The sequence below is a fragment of the Octodon degus genome, unplaced genomic scaffold (genome assembly GCF_000260255.1).
Source record: "Octodon degus isolate 3935 unplaced genomic scaffold, OctDeg1.0 scaffold00077, whole genome shotgun sequence".
In the NCBI taxonomy this organism is placed as follows: Eukaryota; Metazoa; Chordata; class Mammalia; order Rodentia; family Octodontidae; genus Octodon; species Octodon degus.
In genome coordinates this window covers 7,768,287-7,781,109 of record NW_004524653.1, presented here as the reverse complement: position 1 = coordinate 7,781,109, position 12,823 = coordinate 7,768,287, and the positions used below count along the sequence as shown (strand labels likewise).

General features: G+C 53.6%; 1 protein-coding gene across 1 annotated transcript; it reads right to left on the bottom strand.

Moving 5' to 3' along the window:
* Positions 1-1,178: 1,178 nt before the first annotated feature.
* On the bottom strand, positions 1,179-11,184 carry Spata2 (spermatogenesis associated 2). The gene is made up of 3 exons (XM_004636044.3): positions 11,127-11,184; positions 4,973-5,408; positions 1,179-4,500 (listed from the first exon to the last, which is right to left on the bottom strand). Exons 2-3 carry the CDS (start codon positions 5,288-5,290, stop codon positions 3,277-3,279), a joined length of 1,542 nt encoding a protein of 513 aa, XP_004636101.1. The 5' UTR covers positions 5,291-5,408; positions 11,127-11,184; the 3' UTR covers positions 1,179-3,276.
* Positions 11,185-12,823: the final 1,639 nt, after the last annotated feature.

Here is a 12,823-nt window from a genome sequence, read left to right as displayed (position 1 = left end):
AAAAAAAAAAAAAAGACAGGGTTCCATTATGTAGTTGAAGCTGGACTTCAGCTCGATATGTAGGCCAGGCTGGCATTGGACTCAGCGAATCTCCTGCCTCGGCCTCCCAAGCACTTTGAATGAATTTTGAAACGTATCATTACTGCAGATGAAAAATGGTATGACCTGTTCTGACAAGACAAATGAAAACCCAGCTGAGATCCAGCCCCAGGCGCTGAGCGGGACGCTGCTTACTCTTAGTTGAAGGCAAGGCAGCTGGGCCTGAGTGTGGCTCAGCAGGAATGTGCCCTGTGTTTCATTGTAGCACAGTAAGAGCAAAATAATAAGACGAGGGCCAGGGAGATAGCTCAATAGAATAAGTGCTTGCCTGGCAAGTGCAAGGTCCTGAGCTCAATCCCTGGTACTGGGGGAAAAAAAAAGACGAGGCATAACTAGGAGAATTAAACTGAACTCCTCTTTAAGGAAGGTACAGGGATAGAATTTTTCATCTTGGAATTTTTTGAGATAAGATCTCACTATACCGTTCAGATTGGCCTTGAACTCCCTGCATAGCCCAGGCTGTCTTGGGCCTTGAGACAATCTTCCCTTCCCCTCCCAAGTGCTGGGATCTCCTGCGTGCACCACCATGGCTGGCTCATTTCTCAACAACGTCCTCCGATACTACGCCATGCCGCTCAGAGGACTGGCCTCTCCTGGCGGACTCGCTCCACCGTGGAGAGCAAGGCCTAACCCCGCCTCTCCTTCCTCTCCAGGAGTGGGTGGCAGCACTGCCACGCAGCACAATCAGGACTGCTACATGAGCTCAGCACTTGAGGCCCAACTACTACTTGTCAGGTTTGCTTTTTTTTTTTTGTGGAAATGGGGATTGAACTCAAGCCCTTGCGCTTGCCAGCGCTTATTCTACTGAGCCATCTCCCCAGGCCCCTTGTCAGTTTAATGGAGGGGCAACTGGAGTCCTGCTGTATAGGGCTAACTGTGGTAACCAAGCTGGACATGGTGCAAGGACGTGTCTATAATCCTAGCACTCCAGAGTTGCGAGTTCAAAACTAGCCTGGGCTACAAAGTGCGCTCAAGGCCAGTCTGAATTGCCTAACAAGACCCTGTCTCAAAAAGACTAAATAGTAGGGAAGACAAAGGACGTAAGACCCCAGACCACTTCATTTAACAATGGAAGACACTTTATTTTTTAAAATCATCTCTCAACATTTCAACTCTTGGTAGAAATCAAATGCAAAACATCTGCGTTTTTAAATTAGCATATACTCAGAACTATCTTAATCACAGCAACCTCATACAGTAAGATACACAGCAAGGAGGAGCATGGCCGCAGCATCTCCTGTTCCAGTCTATGAACTCAGTATGTCTGCGATGGGAGGCACACTGGACTTTGTTTTCTTCGGATAACTTAGTTGTCCCTGCTTCTGTCCACTGTAAATGACGTGGCATCACGGCTGGTTAAGTTACTTTAATGCTGGAGCAATCTGGAAATGGAAAACTAGAAAACTAGAGCTCTCAGGAGTGGGCCAGGCATCGCCAGTTCTGAAACGTGGGAGGAGCAGAGTTGGATGCCCATAGGCCGCTCAGTAACGCAGGTGGTTGAAATCCAACTTTATATGCACATTGGATATCTACATGTGACCCACCAGATAGGCATCTGTAGCTATATATACACGTATCTATCTATCTATCTATATATAAAAGAGCCATATAAGATTTGGAAAACCTTAAAACCGCGCAACTGAGTTGGAAGAAAGTCGGCAAATTCACAGTGGCCTCAGGATCCAGACAGACTCCAGCCTGCTCAGGAGCTGCGCTTCTCCTGCCCAGCTCTGCTGCGCAGAAGCCCCCAAGTGTGCGCATCACAAACACTTATGGCTAAAATAGAAGTTCATAGAAGTTCACAAGGAGGCAACTTAGTTTCTAAGTCTCCCCTCGGTCCTGCTCTGCACCCCCAAAAGAAAAGCTGGCTCTCAGGGATTCCCGCAGGAGTCAAGGGCCTTCGGGTCTGGCAGCGCAGAGGCGAGGCTTTGTCCATCTGAGGGACCGCCAACTCCTGCCCCATTAGTGCAAAGAGATTGCTAATGTTGCTGTAGATGAGTGCTGGAAACTGTGCAGAGGAGGACGGAGGTGCAGGGGCGTGGGAAACCCAAAAAGTCTTCCTTCTGAACAAGCTTCAAGAAGTCTGGAGTGCAAGGGGAACGATCAGCAGGCCAAAACCAGGGCTGTCACCCCCCGAATCATCGCTGGGCCATTGCAGTCTGCAGGCGCAGACCTCAGCACCGCGCCAACCCCGAGTGCACGCCGGAGGTAGGTGTGTAGTGGTTACTGGAGGGAAGACGGCGAGGGACAACGGCGGCTCTCTACCACCTCGAGGAAAGTGCCACTGCCTCAGCTCCTCCCCTGCCCCAAACGCCACTCCACCCTGGCGAGTGGAAGATCCGACAGCAAAGGGCACGAGGCCTCCCTTGGAAGACTAAGAACCCAGGGCATTCTCATAAATAGCTACATAATTAATTTTTAACCACTTTGAAACACATAGCAAGTAGAATATTTATTTAAAAATAAATCTCAAAAATATCTATTTACAGTACAGTAAGAGGGGCATGTGCAAACAACAGAAAGGGAAGCTCAGTTCTGCAGACAGCCCACTGGTCAGCGTGTCTGGGTGACCTGCATACACATTGTAGGCTGGCAGAGCTGTGCTGGCCACACGATGACATTCAGCTCACACTGGACTCGTCTCGCCTCGCCTCTGACACAAAAAGGACAGGGAGTCCAGCTAGGCCCCTCATGTGCGCCAACAGGATGGCTGAAAGGTGAGCCGTCAGGAGAGGCCCGGTGTGGCAGGAGGGCTCATTTCACAAGCCAACAGGCCTCTAGCTCGCCACCACAGGGGGGCATCTGGAGGTGACCCAAGGGGCCTTTCCCAGTCATGTCAGCGTCACTGTGGGAAGCCCAAGGCAGAAATCCTCTTTAGGGGGAACCAAACCGAACCAAACCAAAACCCAACTGAACAGGGAGTGGAGAGATTAGTGAAACTGAATCTAAATGAAAGTGCTACCCTCTCCTTGTCAGACGACAGAGCAGCCACCAGAGCAGCCACCAGCTGAAATGAGAGTCACTAAGTGACTCTCATGAGGTGCGGCCAGCCAGGTCCCCGCTATCTACATGGTCAAGTTCAGGCCTCTGCTTCTGCTGGACGCATTAATACTTCTTCACCAGGGGACCAGGAGGTCAGTGGTGTAGCCCTTGTAGCAGGAAGGTGCCAGAGGGGGTCTATCTGTACACGAGGTGGGAGAACTGGGTGGACTTGTAGTTCAGCTGGTTGTTGGGCATGAACTTGTGCAGCTCGCTCTTCTTGCAGCAGGGGTCATAATGGTAGGCGCTGAGGCAGGCGTCACAGGAAACTTTCGAACACTGGGTACAGGTGTTGGTGGCTCCTGGGCGATTGCAGAAGCCACAGCGGGAGGTGGCTGCAGTGGAGGGCTTGGACTTGGAGTGCAGAGGTGGCAGCCGGTCGAGGGCTGGAGCCTGGCCCGTGTGCTTCTCCCGCAGAGGCGCCCCATGGGTCAGGCTGTCGAGGGCAGCAGCTTTGACGGAGAAGGCGCTGGGCTTAGGGGCAGGGGGGCAGGCCAGCAGGCTGTCACAGCGCTGGCAGAGGGCAGTGCTGCAGGCCAGGCCACAGTTTGGGCACTTGGAAAGGGCAGACTCTTTGGCGGGGGGTGATCGCTTGTGGTAGAGGGGGTGGGCGTCATTTCTAACAAGCCACACATCTGGTCGCAGAGCATCCTGCCTGCGGTACGCGGCCCTGGTGTCCGAGTCAGTGTACAGGTCCACGTCATCCTGAGGAGAAAAGTACGTGCTGCGCATCAGCCCGAGGCCATTGTTTGGGGAGGTGGGAGGAAGGTCGTCTGGGCTGCCGTGGGGGGAGCTGGACATGGCCAGGAGAGAGGGGGATGGGCGGATGATCTCGTCTTTCAAGTCATCCCCCAGATCAGCCCCAGGATCCTTCCGCAGGCTCAGTGAGGCCTTCAAAGGTGGCTTCCTGCTCTCCCAGTAGCTGTCATATGCGTCCACCGACCTGGAGGGCTTGGTCACACGGGGCTTGTAGTAGTCCTTGGCTGCCCGCTCGCTGGCTGACTTCTGCAGCGCCACTCGGGCCATGGAAGTAGCCAGGTGCTCCCGGCTTTCAGCCCGCCGCCGCAGGGCACCGGAGCAGCCACGCACGTCCTCTGTGCTACTCTTGCGCTCGCTCACCACGTCCAGCTCGGAGTAGCCCTTGTCCTTCACCTGCGCATAGATCTCCAGCATCTGCTCGCACTCCACCTTGGCCAGAAAGAGCTCGAAGGAGACCATCTTCACCTGGAGGCTCTCCACGAGGTCCTTGAGCCTGTACGCAGTCCCCAGCTCGGGCGTGTAGCCCATGTAGCTCAGGATGGCGCAGATGTCCTCCTCCAGTAACGTGGACTTGACATAGTAAACAAAAGGGCCTGTGTAGGTCTGGGGAAAGAAGGGGCAGAAGACAGAAGTGGGGCTGTCTGTGAGACACACGACATTAAGGCAAAGGCCACTCATGGGGGGGGCTTGGTGGCTGTGCCTGTGGCGGGCAGAGGCACATGTGAGGAGATTCCCCCAACCCTCCTGAGGCTGAGGGGACTGAAGCAGAGAAGTAGAGCAGCCCAGGGCAAACACAGCTGGTAGTGGGGCTGGGCTCTCAGGCAGAACTCCCCGGAAGTGCTGAGACTCCTCTTTTCTGACCCTTCAGGGAAGATCTGAAGATGTAAGAGCCTGAGCTGTGCCGGCCCCCTGCCCCACACCTGGAGGCCTGCAGAATCTCTCCCAACACCCCCCACTGGAGCTCTGACAGCAGGGGACAGAGGTGGCCCGAGTGCAGAGCCCCTCCTAGGATGGACTGGAAGCAGCAAGAAAGGAGAAAAAAAATGCCAGTGTGGCCGGCCACCCATGCGCTCACCTTGATGCTTCGGAATTCCTTCTTCCACGGGTACAGGAAGAGGTTGATGCCCACCGTCTCCAACACACTGAAGGCGCAGTGCAAAGCCTGCAGGCTGGAGGAGCTCAGTGAGCGCAGGGAGGCCTCCACTACCTCATAGAACTGGATCAGCCGGAATCGATAGAAGGGGTCCACCTTGTGCAGGCTGAGCAGGGTCGAGGCGGCCACCCGGAGATGCTCATCGCTGCCATGCCGCTGCTTGCCGGGAGCGGCGTCCACTTGGCCCTCGTGGAACTGCACATACTTCCGAAATAAGTCGTCCTTATACTTCGTATCCATCGAACTGGGCTTCCCCCCTGCGCCACGAGGCTACCTCATTTCCTCCGTGGCTTCCGGGTAGCAGGCAGGGGCATCGCTGAAAGTCCTGATGTGCCGCCTGCTGGACCAGCGCAGGGCTCTGGGGGAGAAACAAGCAGCATGTCACTCCTCCCAATGTCCACACACCAGCTTCTCACCACTGAGGCCACACAAAACCCAGGAATAGCCCAGGCTCCTCGGGGCCCTCCACATCGGTGCACAATGTGCCCTGGATGAGAGGTGAAGGTGGGAGGGGCCCCGACCCTGGCAGGAGACCTTGGCTTTATGGAGCTCAGAGGACACAGAGATGTCACCCAGAGGAGGCACCCACAGGGCTCAGGTTGAGTGGACTCTGCAGAGAGGAGGGCCATGCTAGCTGGGCCGCAGATCGCGGCAGCCACGCCGGCTCCTTTCCTCTCGGCAGCCTGGGCCGCTGCAGGCCTTGGGTAAAAGCCAAGACACAGAAGCACAGAGCTGAGCTCGGCACCCAGGCCACGTGGACTGGGCCTTTCCCTGCCACACCCTGATTTTCTGAGGCAGGAAGGAGATTGGCACAGAAAGGAGGAGTCTAGGCCGAGGCTAGGACAGCAGATGGAGGGAAAGGCCACCGCTGGGGCCTGACCCTGAGGCCTTCAAGTGCACACCCAGGATCTCACGCTTCTGTGGGGGCTGGGGGTAGCTCAGACGTAGTGCGCCTGCTCTGCATGTGCGAGGTCCTGGGTTAGCTCCCGAGCACAAAGAAAAGAATTTTATGTTTTACCTATTCAGAGCCACGGGAAGCCACTGAAGTGGTTAAAGTGGGGAGAGACGTGATCACATTTAGGTCTGAGGCACGCCCACCCTGGCCGATGTTGCCCGGTGGTGCTCCGCTCACTGCATTCCCTCTATCTCCACAGCACCGGACAGTCCCTGTCGGGAAGAAGTGCCTGCTCCCAGCTGGGACACAAGACTTACGGAGTCATTTTCTCCTCAGCCACCTGTTAGTAGAACCTGCACAGATCCAGCAATGCTTTTTTTTTTTTGGTACCAGGGACTGAACTCAGTACTTTGTGCTTGCCAGGCAGGTGCTTACGCTGTTGATCTATCTCCCTGGCCCCCAGCCGTGTTCTTGTTGCAGCAACACTGGGAAAATCTGGACTCAACAAGGGCCAGGGCAGAGGAGGCACCAGGAAACCCAGAGTCCAAGCTGGGCTGGGGTTGCTCGCCTATAATCCCAGTACTCAGAAGGCTGAGGCAGGCTGATCCCTGCGAGTTCAAGGCCATCCAGGCTACAAAGAGAATTCAGGGCCGGACTAAACTGCATATTGAAAGCGCCTCAAAAAAGGCTGGGACAGGGGCCGGGGAGATGGCTCAGTGGTTCCGCAAAAAAAAAAAAAAAAAAAGGCTGGGACATATCTCAGGAGCACAGCACTTGCCTGGCACGCATGAGGTCATGAGTTCGATTCCTGGGATCAAAAACAGAAAAAAAAAAAAAAAAAAAAAAAAAAAACCAAAAAAAAACACAGGGCCCAGAGCCAGAGCACCTGGGTGTGGAGCCTAGGGCTAGTCCTCCTCACTTGGGCTGCTCTGGGTATTTTCTCATCTGAATCCAAAATCAGTGTCTGCACAACCAGTATCTGAGCACTGCACAGCAGGCTGGCTCGGAGGATGCCCATGACAGTCACTCCTGTTCTGGCGGTGCTCTACACTCCCCAAAGCACCATCAGAGCAGGCGGTGCTCCCCAGGGGGCTGCAGCCGAGTATTTTCACCCCCTCCTGCCTTGCCTTTCCTACCCAGAAGTCCCTCCGATTGTGACCACTGTGCTCTGCACCAGGCTAAGCTCTGCATGGTGCCTGCGGTGGAGTATGTGCTCCAAATGCACCTCTGACCCACAGACTGGGGGAGGTCACAAGGGGTGGGAGAGACACTCCTGTGGGGTGAGGTGGCCTGTGAAGCCCTCTAACTCTGGCTTTGTGCTAGTGTCTTAAAGGCCTAGGGCCTGGAAACTATCATGAAGTCAAGAAAATCATCCTCATGGGCATGGTGCCATCTGTAATCTCAGCAGGCAGGAGGCTGAAGCAGGAAGATCACATGAGCTCAAGGTCAGCCTGGGCTTCATAGAGAGACCCTGTCTCAGAAACCAAACCAAGACAAAACATTCATAGTTCAGAGGTGGAACTCTTGCCGATGACATATAGGGCCTTTGAGTCCATTCCCCATGCAAGCCCAAAACACCCAGAACACAAAAAGACCACCTTCATCCACTTACTACGCTGCCCAAGAACCCAGTGCTACAGTGGCAGACAGCCCTGAGGAGAAAGGAACCTGACAGGAGGCTCCTCAGGGAGGAAATCCTGCCTCCGGAGCACTGCTCACTTGGCGAGACCAGACGCTGCTGCGCACCACTGTGTAGGCTACACCTGCGTGGGGCCGGGGCCTCAAACACCCACGCGCACTTCAGTCTCAGAGATTCTTTTTTTTTTTTTTTTTGGATTCTTTCCATAGCTAAGTTACCTCATCACTAAGGCCACAGCTCAGAGGCCCTTCCTGACTCTTCAACTTGGGGTGGCACTATGGGGGGCAGAACTGAGGGCCTCACACAAGCTGGGCAAATGCTCTTCCGCTGACCCACACCTTCCAGCCATTTCTATGTTGAGACAGGACACGATCATGTTCTTCCCCCCTCACCATGTCATACTGCCTCACCTCAAACTTGTGATCCGCCTGCCTCAGCCTTCCAAGTAGCTGCAAATGAGCCAGGCATGGTGGTGCACGACTGTAATCCCAGTACTCAGGAGCCTGAGGCAGGAGGGTGGCCTCAAGTTGTAGGCCAGCCTGGGCCACAAAGTGAGCTCAAGGCCAGCCTGAACTGCATAGTGAGACCTGGTCTTAAAAGCCAAAAACAAACCAGGTAAGGTAGCTGGAATTACAGGCGTGTGCCATCACGCCATCTGACCCTTCATCTGGAATAATTCTCACCTTTCTGGTCCCTCCCCATGATGTCACCTCAGGATAGCCAGAACTTAAAACTGTCCACATATTCACTTACTTCTCTTTACTGCCACCTCCAATAACCAGCAAACCCCAAAAAGGCAAGGGTTGTACCTGGTTTTCTTTTTTGTTGTTGTTATTGTTTTGTTTTCTTATTTAGGACTGGTCTACATAATCATTGAGAATCATTGAGATTCTCCTGTTTTCAGCCTCCCAAGTGCTGGGATTACAGGCAAATGCCACCATACTCAGTCTCAATTGCCATCTCAGGGGCTGGGGAGATAGCTCAGTGGAATATGCGCTTGCCTGGCAAGTGCAAGGGCCTGAGGCCTGAGTTAAATCCCCAGTTCCGCAAAAAACCAAAAACAACAACAACAATCAATTGCCATCTCACACACTCTCAGGTGGGGCCAGCACCCCGGCCGCTGTGCTCTGCCTAAGCAGGTGCTTTAGTCCGCTGAGCTATCAGGCCGGCCCCTGTTTTGATCACTACAATACCTAACACAGACCCTGATGCACAGTAAGGGTTTGATAAACTAGGTAACATGAATGATGCAAAGGAAGTGGGCAGGGGCTGGTGAGATGGCTCAGTGGTCTAAAGCACCTACTTAGAACAAGCTTAGCAAAGCACAGGGACCGCGGTTCAATCCTCCAGCACCACATGCCAGCCAGCCCCGCCCCCTGGTGGGCTGAGCTGGCCACACACACACACACACACACACACACACACACAAATAAATAAATAAATTAATTTAAAAAAAAAAAGGAAGTGGGCATACATGAGACTATGAGTTCCCCCCTACGAATCCTGGGAGATCATCTGGGGAGAAGAAATGGGCTCCAGAAGAGGGCATGATAACCTACAGGCAGCTCAAGGTCAGCAGAAGGTGGAGCCACGACGCCACACCTTGCCTTCCGTGTTCCCCTGACAGCCATGATTCCCGAGTCCAGCAGGTATTTGCGGGCACCCACCTCCTATCTGGAGCAGTGGGTAGGGAAAAGGCCCATAGTGAAGACAGCAGAGCCTGCCTTCCCTTAACTGGACAGCTCAGCACCCGGAATGAAAGATACGCACTGTCTTCACACCTAATGATGGGGCATTCCAAAAGATGCCAGCTGCTGTTCTTCCTGTTACGCTCTGCATTTCCTGGGCTTTACACAAGAAAAGCTTCCTCACCCTGCCTCTGGTCCCAGGGCTGCTTTCTAGGATGGTTGAACATGACATCAAGGGGCTGGAAGCTTGGCTCTGTGGTAAAAACACTTGCCCAGCAAGCTTGAGCCCTGGGTTCCCACCACTGAAGGAGGAAAGAAACACAAATTGCAATTTTTTTCCTCAAAGGACATCAGCCATAAGCTCAAAGTGATTTTTTTTTTTTTTTAAACAGGGTCTTGCTATGTTGCTTATGCTGGCCTTGAACTAACTTACAGTAGCCCAGACTGGCTTCAAACTTGCAATGGTCCTCCTGCCTCAGCCTCTCAGGTGCTAGAATTGCACGTGTGCTCCTTCATACCCAGTAATTTTTTTTAAACAAAGTCAGCCACCCTCAGACTTATTTCTTGTGGCCAGTGCGGTAGCACATGTCTGTGATCCCAGCACTCAGGAGGCTGAAGCAGGAGGATCATTGCTCATTCAAGACCAGGCTAAGGGGCCGAGGAGATGGCTCAGTGGAATAAGCGCTTCCCTGGCAAGCACAAGGGCCGGAGTTCAATCCCCGGCTGGGCCAAAAAAAGAAGAAAAAAAAGACCAGGCTGGACTACAAAGTAAGCTCAACGCCAACCTGAGCTGTATAGAGGACCCTGTCTCAAAAAGAAAAAAACAAAAACTAAAAACAGGGCCGGCCAAATAGCTCAGTGGACTAAACGCCCCCTTAGGCAAGCATACAGACCAGGGTTCAATCCCCAGCACCACATGCTGTGCCAGCCCTGCTCTCTGGGTGAGCTGAGCAGGCCAGTGAGATGGGGAGTGGTGGTGCATGCCTGTAATCCCAGCACTGGGGAGGCTAAAAACAGGAGGAACACTACAAGTCCAAGCTATGTAGTGAGACCCTGCACCAAATATATTTCTTTAAAAAAGAAGGAAAGAAAAGAAACTCAGTTCTTATTTAACTCTGCTCTGTGACCCAGAGAAGATCCACATACCCACTTGCTCACTCCAGCAGCACAGCCTAAAACGGCCCACGCCCTTGCAGTTGCTGGCAAGCAGTAAACAAGGAAAAAGGATCTACAGGGCCTATACGGGTCAAAGTTCTAGAAACAAGGTTGGGAAATCTGAGAACTTTACCCCAACCTCCAAAGAGCACAGAGGTGAGAGAAGGTGAGATGCTAGAAGTAATTAAGGAAAAGGAGAATGAGGCTGATAATTAGTAAGGTCCTCCTGCGGGCATCCCACTTCAACTGTATCTCCCATTTAATTCTCAAATTCTGAGGAAACTGAGGCTCAGCCAGTGGCCAACCTGCCCAACAGAGGTGGAAAAAATTACTACTGGAATTTTCTTTTCTTTTCTTTTTGTTTGTTTTTTTGAGACAGGGTCTCACTGCGAAGTTCAAACCCACCGGAGCTCTCTATGTAGTCTTGGACTCACAGCAACCTTCCTGTTTTGGCCTCCCTCATAATCAGGTTACAGGCATAAGCCACCATGCCCATGTAGTACTGGAAGTTCAGCTCAGTCTGGCTGGCCATAAAGGCTGGCTTTCTCCCAGTGTCCTCCTCGGGGATTGTGACAGTTGGTACCATTTACTGGGGTCTCCGTGTAAGGGCCCTGTATGAACTGTTCTCCAGAAACCAATGAACTCCAAATGATGACCCCAAAATCAAAGAAGAAACTGAGGCTCAGGAGGCCAACTCACTTGCTGTGGGCCCCATGGGTGGAAGAAATGGATCTGGGATCCGAACTAAGTCAAACACCAAAACTCCAGCACCGACGCGAGGCACCCAGCAAGGCTCCATTAGCTGGACGGCTCTAGTTAGAAAGGCTCACTCAGCTCGGACTGACCTATGGCAGAACTGAATGCTAAAAATTCCTCTAGTAGCAAAATTGCCAGCTACCCACACAGAACGGGGCTGAGAGAACCACAAATCTCTATGATGTAACCTCAAGGGCCAAGGAAAAGGCTGGCCAGTGGTGAAACAGTTACATCATCTTTGCTGAATACATTTTCGGAGAATACAGGCTGCCTTGTGGCTGGTCAGAGCTGATGTCTCTGCCGAGCACAGAGCCAGCAATTTATTCCCAGCACACTGCAACAACAACAAAAAAATATGCTCTGCAAAAACAGCCTTGTTACACGAGACCAAGACAACCCAGCCACAGAAGCTGTTAATTTCTCCAAGCAACCCATCGACTGGAACGCCAAGCCTGCCAGGCTGGTAGGGGGGGAAAAAAAACAGGGTTCTGTGAATATCCCAAACCCAGAGACAGGCAGCCCTGGGCCCCTCTGTAAAGCAGGTCCCCGGAGAGACTGAGATACTGCACAAGTCAAGGGGGCAGTAGCTTTTCTAATGATATTTTAAAAGAAAACATCTCAAGAGAAACCTGTATCTGCCTAAATTTCCGCTGAGCGGCACTGGAACGACTCCGTGCGGCACAGCACCGGCTTGGCTTTACCTCAGCTCGCCCATTCAAGCAGAAACATTTCCTAGCAGCACTTGAAGGCGCCCCCTCCCTGCGCAGACAGAAGCTATTTTTGGTCCCAGCACTGCCTGAATCCACAGGTTTACACATCCCTGGGCTAGCTTCAGCCCCCGGGCAGGAGCAGGGGAAGGTGGCTGCAGCCCACTCTGCCTCCCCTTTTCACCTCCGTGCCCCAAGCAGGACGCCCCACACACACGCGCGAGAAAGCCCGGTGGTGCAACACTAGCGGGTCCTCACACCCGCTCCGGCTTCCAGAGACCTTCAGAGAGGCCGCCCCAAACCTCTGAAAATCACCCGAGTGGCGCTGAAGGCGAACTTCCCTGCGGGCAGCTGCCTGAGGGGCTGGGAAGAAAGCTGTGTCTCTTCCCCGTAGAGGACACAGGCTGGTGACAGCTATTCCCAGCTGGGTAATTCCCCCGCCTCGAGGGCCACATCAATTGGGAAAAACAGAACCGTCTCAAACCTGGGCTTCCCCGCGGGTCCGTCTCGGCGGTGCTGGAGACGAACCCCCTGGCGTCTCGTAGCCTAGGCAAGCGCTGTACCACTGAGCTGCACCCTCGGCCCCTCACGGGATTGGGAATGAAGTGACAGGAGCTATCATTTATTGGACGCCTACTGAATACCCGATGGTGCTTCACTCGCACGTTCTCACTTCATCCCACTCCGGCCCTAGCAGGCAGATTCATCCCATTTAACAAATGAGACAACCGAGGCTCACACACGAAGTGACTTATCCAAGGTCACGCAGCCTGATCTGGGGACCACGGCTAGGTCACGGCCACACGGTGGGCTCCGGGTGTCCTCCTGCGGGCTACCGCTGAAGAGCGGGTGCTCCTCCTGAGCCACCGCGAGCCACCCTCGGCCGGCTCCGGCGCCTTCGAGGTAGCCCCAGGGCAACGGGGACCCTGGGGT

Excerpts from the sequence above, each read along its gene's own strand:
- Spata2 (XM_004636044.3), bottom strand. The coding sequence starts at position 5,290 with ATGGATACGAAGTATAAGGACGACTTATTTCGGAAGTATGTGCAGTTC. Across the intron at positions 4,501-4,972 it reads AGGAATTCCGAAGCATCAAG|ACCTACACAGGCCCTTTTGT; the intron begins GTGAGCGCATGG and ends TTCTTTCCCCAG.